This window comes from Lepidochelys kempii, chromosome 10, assembly GCF_965140285.1.
Source record: "Lepidochelys kempii isolate rLepKem1 chromosome 10, rLepKem1.hap1, whole genome shotgun sequence".
Taxonomy (NCBI): Eukaryota; Metazoa; Chordata; order Testudines; family Cheloniidae; genus Lepidochelys; species Lepidochelys kempii.
In genome coordinates this window covers 60,192,890-60,210,122 of record NC_136389.1, presented here as the reverse complement: position 1 = coordinate 60,210,122, position 17,233 = coordinate 60,192,890, and the positions used below count along the sequence as shown (strand labels likewise).

At 44.8% G+C, this 17,233-nt stretch overlaps 1 protein-coding gene across 2 annotated transcripts in view; it reads right to left on the bottom strand.

Annotated features, from left to right (window-relative positions):
* Positions 1-17,233, bottom strand: part of NEDD4 (NEDD4 E3 ubiquitin protein ligase) — a 128,416-nt gene that overhangs the window by 31,778 nt on the left and 79,405 nt on the right. The window contains exons 2-3 of one of the 2 annotated variants that reach the window (XM_073303794.2): positions 11,990-12,000; positions 10,243-10,293 (exon numbers count right to left, since the gene is read on the bottom strand). In XM_073303794.2, coding sequence (XP_073159895.1) covers positions 10,243-10,293; positions 11,990-12,000 — 62 coding nt within the window. The remainder of the gene's footprint in view (positions 1-10,242; positions 10,294-11,989; positions 12,001-17,233) is intronic. The other variant, XM_073303793.2, reaches the window with a different exon arrangement.

Below are 17,233 nucleotides of genomic sequence, written 5' to 3'. Positions count from 1 at the left end.
GGCCATCGGCTCGAATGGGGCACCCACGAGTTTGGAGAGGACCAGGTTAAAATCCCACTTAGGGACCGGTTGCTGAATACGTGGGAACAGGCGCTCCAACCCCTTGAGAAATCTGCTGACCATGGGATTGGAGAAGACTGAACGCCCGTTTTCGCCCAGGTGGAAAGCCGAAATAGCTGCCAGGTACGCTCTGATGGATGATATTGCCAAGCCCTGCTATTTTAAGGACAGGAGGTAGTCCAAGATGATAGGTACTGACACCTGTAGGAGGGACGTATGAGTGAGGGCACCAGCAGGAAAAATGCTTCCACTTGGCTAAATACGTGGACCTGGTAGAGGGCTTCCTGCTACCCAAAAGGACCTTCTGAACCAAGCGAGAGCACCGCAGCTCAGATTGAGTTAGCCATGCAGAATCCATGCTGTAAGGTGGAGGGACTGCAGGTCGGGATAACAGAGTCGTCCGTGGTCCTGAGTGATCAGGTCTGGCCACAGCGGGAGTGGAATTGGAGTGTCCACCGATAGCTCTAGGAGAGTGGTATACCAGTGCTGTCTGGGCCACGCCGGGGCGACTAAAATCAGACCGGCTCTGTCCCTGTGCAGCTTGAGCAGGACCCTGTGGACTAGCGGGAATGGAGGAAAGGCATAGCACAGGTGATCCTTCCACTGTATTAGGAAAGCATCCGACAGGGAACCTGGAGAGCATTCTTGGAGAGAGCAGAACACCTGGCATTTCCGATTCTCACGAGAGATGAATAGATCTATCAGGGGAAAGCCCCACTTCAGGAAGACACGAGTGGATGACGTCCAGGTGAACTGACCACTCGTGAGCCTGGAATGATCTGGTGAGGTGGTTATCTAAGGTGTTTTGGACTCCCGGGAGAGACGCTGCCACCAGATGGATCAAGTGGGCTATGCAGAATTCCCACAGATGAGTGGCCTCTTGACAGAGGGGGGGATGACCGGGCTCCCCCTTGCTTGTTGATGTAAAACATGGCTGTTGTGTTGTCTGTGAGGACTTCCACACAATGGCCTGGAATGCGCTCTCGGAATGCTTGACACGCCAGACACACTGCTCCGAGATCCCAAACGTTGACGTGAAGGGATAACTCTCCTGCCGACCATAGCCTGTGTGTACCGAGGTTCCCGAGGTGGGCTCCCCATCCCAGGGACGACGCATCCGTGACTAGGGACATGGAGAGCTGCGGGGTGTAAAATGACACCCCTTCGCACACTGATTTGGGGTCCAGCCACCAGCCTAGAAAGGCTAATATCCCTGACCGTACTCAAGCTGTCCCGACCTGTACACTGTTGATAGCCAGGCTTGGAGTGGACATAGTCACAGCCTGGCGTGCTGGTCACATACGTGCAAGAGGCCATGTGTCCCAGGAGGCATAGGCATGTTTTCACGGTCAAGGTCGGGAAGCTTTGCAGGCTCTGGACGATGTTCGTCAGGAATTGGAAGCGTGCTTCTGGCAGAAGTGCCCGGGCTAGGCCTGAGTCTAAGACTGCTCTTATGAATTCTATCCTCTGGGTTGGTACCAGAGTGCATTTCACAACACTGAGCAGGAGGCCCAGTCGATCGAACATGTTCATGGTGAGCTGAACATGAGACTGCACCTGATCCCTAGAGCGACCCCAAATAAGCCAGTTGTCGAGATATGGGAACACTTGGATCTGTTGTCGACGAAGGGAGGCAGCCAAAACAGCCATGCACTTGGTAAACACCCTGGGGGCCCACAGACAGGCTGAAAGGAAGGACGGTGAATTGAAAGTGCTGTTGATTGACCACAAAGCGAAGGAAACGTCTGTGCGCTGGGTAGAATGCAACGTGGAAGTATGCACCCTTCATGTCGAGGGCGGAGTACCAGTCTCCAGGATCTAGGGAAGGAATAATGGTCCCTAGTGAGACCATGCAGAACCTCAACTTTACCATGAATTTGTTGAGTCCACCTAGGTCCAAGATAGGCTGAAGCCCGCCCTTGGCCTTGGGGATTAAGTAGTAATGGGAGTAAAAATCCCTGCTCCTTGACTCTCTTGGAACCTCCTCTATCGCTCCCACAGCCAGAAGTGATTGGACCTTCTGTAGAAGGAGGTGCTCGTGAGAAGGGTCCCTGAAGAGGGACGGGGAAGGAGGGGGGGAGGGGGGGAAAAAGCAAATTGGACGGAGTATCCCCTTTCCACCGTGTGTAGGACCCAACCATCTGATGTTATGTGAGACCACACAAGGAGGAAATGGGAGAGACTATTTTGGAAAGGTGGGGAAGGATCCTGAATGGAGACTGGTGCTCCATCCTCGGGTGCACCTTCAAAAGTTCTGCTGATGGCTTGGAAGGGCCCTGGACTTGGTTGGCTTGGTGCTCTATTTGTTTTCTTTTACCACCTTGGCTGCGTCTTCTAAAGAACTCCTGTCTTGGCCGAGGGGGAGGGTAGGATCTCTGAGGCTGCGGTCTGAAGGGCCTTCTCTGTGTTACTGGGGTACGCATTCCCAGAGAGTGCATGATAATTCTCGAGTCCTTCAGACTCTGCAGCCTTGAGTCCGTCTTTTCGGAGAACAGGCCCTTGCCATCAAAGCGCAGGTCCTGGAGGGTCTGCTGCAACTTTGGTGGTAAGCTAGAGACCTGCAGCCACGAGATGCAGCGCATGGCTATGCCCGAGGCCAGGGTCTTAGCTGCTGAGTCCGCCTCGTCCAGAGAGGCTTGTTGGCCACCCTGAGCTGCAAGCCTCCGTCTGAGTACACCTTGTGCCCAAACAAGTCTAGTCATCTAGCGTCCTTTGATTTAGGCGCTGGGGCCTGCTGATCGTGCCGTTCCTTCTCATTGACCGAAGCCACGACAAGGGTGCATGGTTGGGGGGTGTGTGTAGAGGTACTCGTATTCCTCTGAGGGGACAAAGTACTTCCTTTCCACCCCCTTGGCCATACGTGGAATAGAGGCTGGCGACTGCCAGATTGTCTTGTCATTGGCCTGTATATTCCGTATGACGGGGAGGGCCACTCTGGACGGTGCCTCTGCCGACAGAATGTCAACCACAGGGTCCTCTACCTCCACCACCTCCTCTATCTGGAGGTTCATATTATGTGCCACCCTGCGGAGCAGTTCCTGGTGGGCGTGAAGGTCCATAGGAGGAGTGCCCGAAACTGTAGTCCCCGCCACTGCCTCATCAGGTGAGGACAAGGAAGATACCCCCAGGACTAAGGGACCTGCGTGAGGTCCTCTTGTGGAGGATCTTGTTGCCCAAGGTCCACCACGCTAGGAGTGTGGGCCTGTATTGATGCTGGAGCAGTCATCTCAGAACCCCCCAGGGGTGGGCATGAGACACAGTGTCCTCTGGTACTCGGGGCTCTGAAGAGGCAGAACGGGAAGCCCCGAAGGAACCCCTTGGACCTGACGGTATGCCCAAGGGGTCCAAAAAGACCACTGTGGAGGTCCTTGGCCCAAGTCCTGGCCTTCGTTCAGCCACTGGCCTGCACCGTCCTCGCCCTGGTCCTAGTAGCCACCTTGTGGGCATGACGACGTAGAGGTGGAAAGAGACAGCCAAGGCAGTGCCGTATGTGTCGGTGCAGAGTTCTCCGGTGCTGTGATGCAGAATAGTACCGAGACGTCGATCGGTGCCTGCGGTTGTATCGGTACCAGGAGCCTGATCTGGCTCTCGATGGTGACCTCCTGCGACATAGGTGCTGGGAACGGCTCTGGGTCAAGTGCCGCTCTAACTGGTACCTGGAGCAGTGCCAGGAGTCCGATCGGTACCGGCCGTACTGCAATTCGGATCTCTGCAAACTGGACAAAGGCCATGACCTGGGCCAAGGACCTCCACAGTGGTCTTTTTGGACCCCCGGGCATACCATCACAATCTTGGTCCCAGCACCAGTGCCATTTTGCTTCACTTGGCAACGGCAGTCGTATCAGGGATTGTTTTCCCTTCGACGTCACCGTCCGTACCCGAGGTGCCGCCGGCTGCAGAGGAGTCGGCTCTGTGAGCATGATCAAGTCCCTCACTGTTGAAAAGGTCTCTGGTGTGGAGAGCAGTCTCAGCTCAACCGTGGTGTGCACTACGGAGTTTACATGCACCAGACTCGACGGCCCTTGGGGTGCTGGAGTCGACGGTGCAGGAGCCATTACTTGTCCTGGGCGCTCTGGCAATGGACGCGGCTCCAACTGCGGTGTCCACTTTTGTCGGTGTCGAACCGACAAAAAAGAAGCAGTTGGCACCTGCTTGGGCTGCTGCTTCTTCTGGCCCGGAGATAGGGACCGGTGCCGTAGTGGTGGAGGTGCCGGGGAGACCTGGTGCCATGAGTCTTTAGCAGAGTCTGAACGCGGTGCTGGACCAGTCGGTGCCGCAGGGGCACTCCGCACTGAAGACTATGCCGAGTCCTGGTGCCTAGAGGAAGGGACCGGGCTAAGTCCTGCTCCTTTTTGGTCCTCGGCTTGAAGGTTTTGCAAATGTGGCACCTGTCCATTTGGTGGGATTCCCCCAGAGACTTTAGGCAAGAGTCATGAGGGTCTCCTGTTGGCATCGGCTTCAGGCAAGCCGAGCAGGGTTTGAAGCCCAGAGACCCAGGCATGGGCCCCAGTACCGGGACAGGGGAGAGAGGAGAAGACCCCGTTTCCCCCCCACTTACTAAACTAAATCTAACTATACTAAGTAACTATTAACAACTACTAACAACTAATCACAAACTATGAACACGTACTAAAGCGAATGCTAGGGAGAGTGGAGATCAGCTATGCTGCGCTTCACAGTTCCAAAGACAGTCATGGGCAGTAAGAAGGAACTGAGGGGGTGCTAGGTCAGCTGGGGCATATATCCGGCGCCATGGCGGCGCCACTTCAGGGGACGCCTCAGCCAACCCACCAAGTGTTGCTAGGGTAAAAATATTCCGATGATCATGCATGTGGCATGCACACACCTAATTGGAATCGATATGAGCAAGCACTCAAAGAAGAATAGTATTTTTCAATTCACCTAATGTAAGTACTGTAGTACAATCTTTATCATGAAAGTTGAATTTACAGATGTAGAATTATGTACAAAAAACTGCATTCAAAAATAAAACAATGTAAAATTTTAGAGCCTGCAAGTCCACTCAGTCCTAACTCTTGTTCAGCCAATTGCTTGGACAAACAAGTTTGTTTACATTTGAGGAAGATAACGCTGCCCACTTCTTGTTTACAATGTCACCTAAAAGTGAGAACAGGTGTTCTCATGGCAGTGTTGTAGCTGGAGTCACAACATATTTATGTGCCAGATGCATTAAAGATTCATATGTTCCTTCATGCTTCAACCACCATTCCAGAGGACATGCACCCATGCTGATGATGGGTTCTGGTTGATAACAATCCAAAGCAGTGTGGACCAATGCATGTTCATTTTCATTATCTGAGTCAAATGCCACCAGTAGAAGGCTGATTTTCTTTTTTTTTTGGTGGTTGGGGTTCTGTAGTTTCAGCATCAGAGTGTTGCTCTTTTAAGACTTCTGAAAGTATGCTCTACACCTCGTCCCTCTAAGATTTTGGAAGGCACTTCAGATTCTTAAGCCTTGGGTTGAGCGCTATCTTTAGAAATCTCATTGGTACCTTCTTTGTGTTCTGTCAAATCTGTAGTGAAAGTGTTCTTAAAATGAACATGTGCTGGGTCATCATTCGAGACTGCTATCACAAGAAATATGTGGCAGAATGCAAGTAAAATAGACCAGGGAACATACAATTCTCATACAAAAACAAAATCTACATTTGTAAGTTGCACTTTCACGACAAAGATTGCACTACAATACTTGAATGAGTTGAACTGAAAAATACTATTTCTTTTGTTTATCATTTTTACAGTGCAAATATTTGTAATACACAATGTACAGTTTGATTTCAATTACAACACAATACTATATGAAAAAGTGGGAAAACATCCAAAGTATTTAATAAATTTCAATTGGTATTCTATTGTTTAACAGTATGATTTAAACTGCGATTAATCATGGTAATTTTTTTAATAATGATTAATTTTGAGTTAATCACATGAGTTAACTGCAATTAATCAACAGCCCTACTTTTTAATGTACAAATCAGCAGCTGTAGAAGTCAATGGGGCCTATTCTGAGTGCATTTGTATAACTCGCATAAAAGTGAATCGGAGTTAAGTCTATGCATCTTTAAGTGATTTGAGGGCCAGATCCTCAATTCTATTACTATTACTTCATCCTAAATCAGCATAGCTCCACTGAAGTCATTGCAGCTACACTGGATTTACAAAAAGAAAAGGAGTACTTGTGGCACCTTAGAGACTAACACATTTATTTGAGCATAAGCTTTGAGCTGTAGCTCTACAGTGCCACAGGTACTCCTTTTCTTTTTGCGGATATAGACTAACACGGCTGCTACTCTGAAACTGGATTTACACTCACTGAAGACATAACCCTAGAACTTTAAGTTCTCCATTGGTAAGGATGATCATATTATACAGTGCTCTGTTATAATAAATTCCATTGTGCATTCTTCCTTTTGTCTATTCATTCTTCACTAGAGGAGCTGGCTAGCAGCTCCTCAAAAACAAAGGCCACCATGTCCTATACAGCATTGTATCTAGTACTCTAAACTCAGTTTTTCCAGTAGCAAAGTGTCTTCTTTCTAACTGGAACTTGAGACACAGGCTTGTGCATAATTCTTGTTATCCCGAGAATACATGGGATAACATGGTATTCCCATGTATTCATCATGGTATTCTTTTGAGGGTAGTTTAGTACTATTGACATCAGCAATAAATCAGTTATGTGCCCAGTATTCCAATATACTCCTCAAATTTAGAGCTAAGACCATGCAGCTACTGGTCTAAAGAATTTTAGAGTCAGTTAATTCTCACCTCCCGTGGTTGTGGTATTTCCATTTTATAGATGGGGGTGGGGGGAACAGGATAAAGCGTCTAAGGGCACAAAATTTGAGAATTCTTTTTACCTTCACGGTGAACAGGAATGCATTGTTATATTTGCTATATGGAACACATTCCTTTTATTCATAGGTAACATTTGAAGAACTAGATCTTGATCTGGTCTAGAAGGAGGGCTTTAGAACCGTAAACATGCTTTTAGCTGGTCATTGTGGATAAGTCAACACGTGGTTGCTGAGCATATTTTCCAAAAAGTGGTTCAGTGAAATAATAATATTTTCAGTGCAACTGGGACACAAGTGGGGATAGGAAAGAGGGAAAATCATGAGGAAGAAGGGACTAGGAATGAAGAGGGAAAAGGAGCAGAAGAAAGATTAAGTGAAGGCTAGGTTTATGCATTTTAAAATGTTTCTCGCCTATGTGAAACCCAATTTAACCTGTCAACCTTTTCTTTGTTTGAGTAAATTGGGAGTTGGAGATTCCCCATCTCTTACCTTGAACCTGCAAAGCCTCAAGGGCCTGCAGCATTTTGTAGTCCTCATTGTATTTTGCCTTACTTTAAAAAAAGTAAAAAAGGTAGCACCATTGTTTCTCATATTTGCATTTCTATAAATATAACAAATCCTTGACTATGCAGGTGTAGGTGGTCTAGGATTCTACTGCTGACTCTGATCAATTTGCAGTGTGGATTATTTATGGTCTTTAGGTAGCACCCAATGGCCTCAGTTAATGTTGGTGTCTCCTTGTATTTTGGTGTTATGTGTCTGTATAAGACAGTCTGACCCAAAGCTTATCAAATGAGTGAAAGAAAGGGATAAGTCAATTACACAGTCAGAATGACTGCTGGCAAATGTTAATTCCAGTCTTTTATTTTAAAAAACCTGTTATGTGAGTGAGCAAAGGAGTAGGAAAAGGAAGTACATGTGACATTGAAGAATAGGAAAGGAAAGACTGAGAATGGAGAACATACAGAGTTACAGAGGAAGATAGGTGAGAAAAGGTCAAAACTAACAGCGAATCAGCGAAGAAGAACACACAGAGTCCAAACTGGAAGGGGGAAAAAAAAAGTCTGATTTCACTTGTATCCAGAGAACTGTGGGAAATGCGGTTGCCTCCTCAGTTCCCGCTTGATGGGAACGTCTCCCCTTGAGACAGCACCACATCAAACATTGTACTTCCTGCCCCATCCCATGTGGCTGGGATTACTGTGAAGCCTAGACCTCTACTAAGGCCTTCCCACTCTGGGAAATTCAGCACAGCTCGTCAAGAGAGGAAGGAGAACAACTGCTCTTGGCTGGGTTCTCTGTCTTAGTTTTCCCACTTTAAAAAGGCTGCTTCAAGATTTCTTTAGCAATTTGTGAAGTTTTCTGATCTTTGGATGAAGGCACTATATGCAAGTGGAAACATTCGTCTGAATTTATTTTCCTCCCATCCCCAGTTTTGCTGCATAAGTTTCCTTAAAGCTGAATGGTTTTGCAAATGGATGAAAACTGAAAAATAAAAAAAATGTACACAGCTAGATTACTTCAATTGTATTTCTTACTGTGCCAGTTTTCTGTCTGTTTTCAGCAAAAAAGGATATTTAAAAATAAAGATGTTTAAAATTAAGAGTAACCAAAAAGAAAGCCCTCTAAATCTCCTCTGTACCTTACAGGAAGCTAGAATGAGAAATAAGAAAACAACAAGAGTCAGTCTAATCTTTAGGGCAGGGGTCGGCAACCTATGGCACGCGTGCCAAAGACGGCACGCTGCTGCCTGCTGGGTCCCAGCCACCGGCCCCACTCAGCCCGCTGCCGAACCCAGGCCGGGACCCTGGCAGGCAGCAGCGTGCCATTAAAAATCCTGCCTGCCCCGGCTCGCTCTTCTCCGCCCCCACACTGGGGCAAGGTGAAGAAGCTTCGTCCTGCTAGCTGCTGCTGCAGGGCAGGCAAGGTTCCGCCCCTCCCCCACCATGCTGGGTTCCTGCCCCTCCTCCTCTCCCTTCCAGCCACCAATCAGCTGATGGCCCTTGCGAGGGAGGGGAGAAGCGGAGCCACAGCGTGCTGGCTGCTCCAGGGAGGAGGCGGAGAAGAGGTGGGGCGGGGGGGAGGGCTTGGGGAAGGCGGGGAGGGGGAAATCAGGGCATATCCCCTCCAGCCCCCTGCCGTGAGCTGCTCTGGGCAGGGAGCTGGGAGCACCCCCACAACCCTAGCCCACACCCCTCTGCCCTGACTCCAGCACCCCCCCACACCCTATGCCCTGACTCCAGCACCCCCCCCAAGCTTTCTACCCTGACTCCAGCACCCCCCACACATACCCAGCCCCCCCATGCCCTGACTCCTGCACCCCCCCAGCACCAAATGGGAGCTCCTGTACCCACCCCCCACATTCCTGCCTGCACCCCACGCACCAAATGGGAGCTGCACATGTAAGCACTCCACACCCAAACCTCCTGTCCCGAACGAGCCCCTTCCCTCATTCTAGCTCCTGGCCAGACCCTACACCCCAACCTGCTCCTTCACCCCCAGCCCTGTGCTCAGTGCACTCCCACCCTCAGCTCAGTACAGAAAGAGAAAGAGAATGGGCTAGAACCAGGGAGAAGGTAGGTACCCACTCTATGTAGGCAGGGCCGGGATCCCAGACCAGCAGTGGGCTGAGCAGGGCCGGCAGCTGGGACCCTGGCTGGCAGGAGCTGGCGGACGGAACCCCAGACTGGCAGCGGGCTGAGTGGCAGCAGGCTGAGCCGCTCAGCCCACTGCCGGTGTGGGATCCTGGCTGCCAGCCCCACAGCCTGCTGCCGGTCTGGGGTTCTGGCTGCCAGCCCCTTGCCAGCCGGGGTCCCGGCTGCAGGCCCTGCTCAGTCTACTGCCAGCCTAGGTGAACAGAACCCCAGGCTGGCAGCGGTCTGAGCGGGCCAGCGGCATAAGATCAGCATTTTAATTTAATTTTAAATGAAGCTTCTTGAATATTTTGAAAACCTTGTTTACTTTACATACGACAATAGTTTAGTTATATAATATATAGACTTATAGAGAGAGACCTTCTAAAAAACATTAAAATGTATTAATGGCACGCGAAACCTCAAAGTGAATAAATGAAGACTCAGCACACCACTTCTAAAAGGCTGCTGACCCCTGCTTTAGGGTGTGAACATCAAACCTTAGTTTCTTCAGGAATAAAGAGTAAGAGAACTCATATTTATTTGTAGAAGCCCATACCCAAGCATAACATTGTTTAGGTTGCATTATTTTAGTTCTGAGGTAGATCTGTGCCAAAAGATTAGAAAAGGCAGAATTTAATAAAGTATATTGATACTATACATTTGTCCCAATGAATAATATATAATTGTGTATGCCAACAGGATTGCTTTAGGTCATCTTAAATACAAACCGGTAATTGATGAAGAGGAACATCCACTTGACCTAGGAAGTCATCTCTTGTCTGGGGAAAAAAAAGGAAAAGTTTTAAATCATGAAAAATGTTATGAAGCGATAAACCCATAAGATATTGTCTCTAGCTCATGGAAAGCCCTAATACTGCAATGCATTCTAAGAATTTGAAGTTATCCTATGTAATGTAAATTGTATAAAACTCAGATACAAATGTTTACTACCCTCTCTTCCAATACCCTCCCTCAAGCCTGACATCTTTTATCATACCTAATGGAAGTACTGATTTAAAGGACTCTTGGAAGTCAAGCCAGTTCCCTGCTCACCCCCTCAATCAGTAAAAACGGATGGGCTCTTAGTATACACAACACCACTTGAAACAATTATAGATGGGGCTGATATCACAGCATATTAAGGTTGCCTGATACTGCCAATTACAAGACCCTGTTTTCAGTTCCTTATAACTGGCAAATTTTAACCACATGGGCTGAAAGCTTATATGCCAGGTGTCTGCCACAGGCATAAATTGATTGGTTTTTGCTGAAATTTTCCATTCAGCTATTTCTGAGAATGAGGTTAGTGTCAAATTTCAAATCCTTGGTCCAAAGAAAAGGTCACCAGAACTTAACATGGGGAAAATATGTTTTACCCATGTTAAGTTCTGGTGACCTTTTCTTTGGACAGCTTTGGACCAAGGATTTGAAATTTGACACTAAGCCCATCCACTTGCAGAGATGTGCCTTTTGCCATCCCATGAAAATCCACCCAAATCTGACCTTTGGGGGGAAAAAGATCAGTTTGCATAAGCTCAGAGACTAGGTTTTAAGCAGCAAACATCAATTCACTCCTCAATGAGCATGTTCCATCCTCTTTATAGGTCCTAGTGCTGACCAGACAGCTCCTACAACATCCCTACACATAAAATGAGCATACTCCTTCCAGCCCAGGAATAAAACCAGAGTTTCCCTTGTAATGTCTGCTTTGGGCTTAGCACTGGAACTGAGATCAGGGAGCCTGTCTTTCCTGTGCTCTTACTGACACACATCACCTTCCCAGTGGCACTTAAGTACTGTGGAGGAGGAAACTGATGCAAATGCAGAAGGGACAAAAGCCAGCCCACAGAGGAAGAGAAAGGAGTAGAGTGGGAGCCTGCTGAGACAAAGATTGGATTTTGGGGAAGGAGGGGGAAATACCAGGAAAAAAAATTGGGACTGTCTGGGCAATGAGACTGAACTAGAAACCTAGAATGCCTACAGCCTCATTTTTCAGAGTGCTCAACATTATATAGGTCTTGGCATCTTCAAGGAACAGCTCCCATTGACTTCAGTTGGACCTGAGTGCGCCCAACACTTCTGCAAATCAAAACCCAAGGTAGGGTGACCAGATGTCCCAATTTTATAGGGACAGTCCCAACATTCAGGGCTTTGTCTTACATAGGCGAGGCGCCCATTATCCCCCACTACGTCCCCATTTTTCACACTTGCTATCTGGTCACCCTACACCAGGGTCTCGGGTTGGGCACCCAGAAGATGAGGACCACAAAGTTAATGAGCACCTGCGAAGGGTTTGGTTCAAGTGATTTGCCCAGCATCACACAGGAACTCTGACAGAGGCAAAGATTGAATGCCACCCTAGGGAATTGGATTCTACAGCCTTAACCATTAGACAATGCTTTCTTTTTGTACTTTCTTTACACTGGGTCTACTTTTATTCTTAATGGAATGTTAGTCATGTACCCTCCCACTGACGGAGCAAGTATCTATTGAACTCAAATATCCAATGAGCATGCTTCAATAACCTATCCATGCTCAGCTATGAGAGCACACTGAATGATGCATGCTGGTTACTGAAGCAGAGCTAGTCACCACCGTACATAAACTATTTATGCTAGCCGTAAACCTCCCTCCCAAAATGGGAAGGTCAGGGTGGCTGTAACCCCCAGACACCTGTTCATGGCATTCTCCTCACTGGGTGGAGGACTCACAACTTAAGCAATACATTTCATCTAGAACAAAGAGAAACAAAAACAAGTTTACACAATTAGTCCTCAGCACAGTTACTGAAGGATATGAAATGAAAACTGTCCCATTCAACTAGTATAATTATTTTCATATGAATGAACTAACAACGAAAATTAATATGGTGCTTGCTTTTTGGTATTAATGCCTTTCCTGAAAATATTCAATTTATATTTTCAATGTCATTTTAACAGCGGTAAATCACCAAATCATAAGCAAAAGTGTCACCATCATTGAGTAATTCAAATTCAGTTTTTAAGTTTGGAAAAAGTTCTGGCCTACACCACAGACTCCTGTTTAAGATACTTCCAAATACAATGCAACCAGCCTTAGTGCCTTTACTAAAACCCACTGAAGTCACTAGCAGTCCTTTGATTTCTATAGGCTTTGGATCAGGCCACTAGGTTCTCATTCTTTGATCTACAGAGCACCCAAAATATATTTTAATGTGATTAGAAGATTCTCTCACAGAATGCTTTAGTGTTCAGAGCCTCTGTATGCAACCTAGTACTTATGCCATGAAAAAAAAAAGTTACTCTTGCTGGGAAGAAATTTTCAAGAGAACACACTTAAGTTTTCCAATATTTTGTTCCCTAATCTATTTGATTTTCCAAGAAGCTGGAGAAACTGCATCCATCTCATTAACATTTACTGTAGCAAGCAGTAGTATTTAGAGTTTTTAGACTATTGTCTTGCAGGTCTGCAAAATTAAAAGCAGATCATTGTTTGCTTTGAACTCAGCCTCCTCTTAACCTCGGCGTTTCCTTATTACTGTGGTTTACTATTTTAGCTCCCATTTTAGAGGGGCTTTCAAATATTAGACACTGTGACAACTCTCAGCATTCTAGGTGGAGTAGAAGTGTACCTCTCAAACTCCTGCTCACTTGCAGTTTTAACTCTTGTAGCTACTTTACTCTTTAGAGATCTGCACCAAAACTGAAAATTTCTCAGACTGGGGCAAAAACTAATCAGACAGCAAGGATAAAAACCAGCAGAACTTTTCAGCATTGCAGAAAGTGAAGAAGAAACATCTGCAGCCCCAGTGGAGTGACGGTGTATTGCAGAGATAGCTGCTCAATTTAAAGCAGTCCTGGACACCCTCCTGGAAAAATTGTAAGCTAGAATTTAACCAACACCCTACAGTTTAAGGAGCAAAAAAACCCACTTTAATAGATTCAATATGCCCACCACTTCAATTAAGGGGAGAGAACTCTCAAAAGGGAGGCCTGCAAGCAAGACAAAGAGGAGAATCTATATGCCTGACATTTGCAAAAGTGTAGTTATAGCCATGTTGGTCGCAGGATAGTAGAGACACAAGGTGGGTGAGGTAATATCTTTTACTGGACCAATTTCTTTGGTGAGAGAGACAAGCTGTTCAAAGAAGAGCTCTGTGTGGCTCGAAAGCTTGTCTCTCTCACCAACAGAAATTGGTCCAATAAAAGATATTACCTCACCCAACTTGTATCTCTAATTTCCAAAGCGAACAAAGGACTACTACACGCATATTTATCACATACATGTTAGTATGTTGCTTTACAGTGAGTCTTTTAAAAAGGGCACAAACCCATTTCTGACCTCTAACAAAGCAACTTGGAAAAAGTTGCAAAATTGGCTCAAATCAACTCACCACAGGGCTAACCATTAGTATTAGAACTGTATCAGGTATGTTCCATACTTGTAAAGCAGCTCATGGCCTAGTCATGAAACAAACTTTAAAGAGAAAGGAAGCAAATGTAACACAAAACCAGTATGAGTGCTGTGTGTTGAAACTCCATAGCTTGTAGAAATCTGCCTTTAGCATTATGAGAAATGCTACCTAAGTTAAGTTGATTCTGGCTAAACCAATCAGAAATGCAATTTACCTGAAGTTACCGAAGAGCCTAAGGAGAGATGGATGTTCCACTAGAATTAAATTCAAGTGAACAGACACTTAAGTGTATGAAAGGAAGTAAAGGCTTTTGGCCTAAATTGGGTTACTATAGACCTCTAAAGCATGTTCAGAGATCCACCTCTTAATGAAGCAAGATTCTACTTGTATCATAGCTTGGTAAATACCCACTGAGCCCTTTATACTGTGAAGAGAAACTACATTTTAGGCTACTTTCTGGACTATAAGCAAGAAATTACTATTTACCATCAAGCTTGAACCCAGAATGTCTAATTCAGACCATTTTACAGCTTCAGACAGCTTGTTCAGATTTCAGCTTTATACACTTAAGGCCAGATTTTTAAAGGTAAGTAGGAGTCGAAAGGTGCAGACTGGTGCCTAAGTTTGAAATCAATAGGAGTTAGGTGTATAGGCATTTTTAAAAATCCCATTAGGCACCTAAATAACTTTCAAAATCTGGCCCTTAGCCCAAGTGCTATAAAAGAATTTCATTCGGAGAGACATGGAACACAAGACTGCAGGTGAAATTGCCACAAACGTAAGAGGCCTGCTCAATTTAAAAGGATAACATGAAATATAAATAGGGATCCCCTTCCTGATATCAAATAGAATCCAGAATGGTGACTTAAAGCAGAATATTGGGATGTAGAGGCTACAAATTCACAATGAAATTTGAAATTATGAATAACCTTTTTTCCTGTTAAGCTTTTTGTGGTCTCATGCTTGATGAAGTTAATAGCAAAACACTATTTAATAAGGCATTAAAAGCAAGGAATTAGCATCTTAGTATGGTGGCTCTACAATATAAATGAAGGAAGCTACATATTTTTTTATTTCAGAAGTTGGAAAAATCAGAGTATCTTAAGCCATCTGTTTAGTAAAGAGGAGAAGAGAAGCTTAAACACTTGGGGTCTGTCTACAGCTGAAAGTTAAGTAAGGACATTGTGTGTGTGTGTGTGTGTGTGTGCGCACACACACACACACACACAAGCTATTTCATTCAAAAACTTGTATGCTTTCTTGATGATGCCAAAAAAGTAAGTTCAATGAAAGGTTTCTTATCTAGTTTTAGAATCAGATTTGGAAATCTGATACTGAAACTTTTAGAGAAGAGAACAAAAGGAACAGTTTCCTGAATTTCATGCTAGATTTTCATACAAATGCAGCCATCCAATTTTTAAATTGAAGAATTAGTTTGCAGTGGAATGGAAGGTTTGCTATTAAAGGGAGACCAACTTGAAAACTAAATTTTTTGTTTTAAAGAGATCAAGTTAGTAATTGTTTCAGGTATTACGTCTATCCCACACCAATATGGTTTTATGATCTCTCCCCCCGTTTTTAGATTTTGCTTTCCCTTCCAGCTATGTGATTTACATCCAGGGAAAAATGTAAAATGGACATACTGAATGCTGTCAAATGCAAATAAACTAAGAAACAAAATAAAAATTCTAATTTCAGTCATACTAGTAATAGTAACCATAACAGACTACAGTGTTACTTACACAATAGTTAATGTTTTCAGACAGAAGTATCAGTTTAAAACCACACCAACTTAAAATTGACAAGTACTAATGAAGATGAGAAACAGATCTTAGGAACTAGTCACATATATATAGGTTGGTACAAATTTACCCACTACTCTCACACTTCAATGTTGACTTGCAATCTCTGCTTCTGCCAATCAAGACGGTCACACTACTTGACACATTTAGCAGTTTTGCAGTGTGAACCAGTCTATATTTAAAGCCAGGCTGCAAGAAGGGGGCGGGGAGAAAAAGCATTATACTCTGTTCATTCATCTACCAGCAACACCATTCCACATGGCAGAATCTCTGAGGAGTCATTTTCATCCAATTGTGATTGCTCTGAGGCATATTCACTGGCAAAGCACCAGACTTCTAGATATATTATTGGACAGGTTAAGTCTTACAGTGTGTAGAATCAGTCTAAACTTTAACCTTTGTAGGCTTTTCACTTTCATACAAATTATTAAAAACAGATTTTAAACATTTAATATTAAATTTGAAGCAAAACCTATCAAATTAGAGGATTCTTTTTAGCAAGTCATGTAACACGATTAACTTTTTGAAACCAAGATGTGAATTCTGCTCATTTTTACATAATGGGTATATGTCTACATACAAGGACAGTGCTATTTTTAAATAAGCTATGCCAGCAAATGGCAAGCCCCTTAACATTAGCATAGGCACAGTTTTAGCATCTTTACAATCATGTCAGCTAGTCAATGTGGCAACACAACAGTGTGCTTACTTTACAAGCCATCAATGATCAAGTGTCACACAAAATCAGCCTATTTATAGTACAAAGTCTGGTGACTGATAGTAAGTAATAATGTTGTACAGTTTACTCTTGATTGCCAATTCTGTCCTTCCAAAGAAAGTAAGACTTTAAACAGACACTGAACAGTTAGGATAAACCTAAGGTCCATTGAAAACAATACAGGAAGAAAAAACTGATTATGCAATGATTATTCCCTGTATCATTGCAACACACCATGTGTTGTTTTATGTTCTTATAGTTTGGGTTTTGACAATGTTTGTTAATGCTAGAGGCCTTACAAAGGCAACAAAATATTTTATATAGGTCATGTAACTAAAGACACCACCAACTGCAGGCATTAAGCCAAACATCTAGAAGGCATTACGATTTTTTTTTTAAAAAAGGAATGAATTAACTTGCTCTCCAACACTGGCTACTCTGCCTCCTTTCTCTATCTCTTACCACAAGTGCTCACAATATCAGCTTAATAGAACTCCCCCACTTACCCTCTTCCTTCACTTTTTGTCTCCCATTGCCACTCTCTCTCTCTCTCCACGTTGTGTGTCATGGCTACACCACTCTTCATGCCCTCATAAAACATCTCTGCCTCTAAAACCTACTGGTACCTCTTCAAACAATTGCTCCCTCCCTTATCAATAATCCTAACACCTTCCTTCTTCAGATCTGTTTGTCAATTTTGTTTTTAGATTGGGGAGCTGTTGACAGAGGAAACATTTGATTTTGCTGAACACAGTAAGTTAGCTTATGATACTACTCATTAGTATTACAAAAATTTTGGTGTTCTC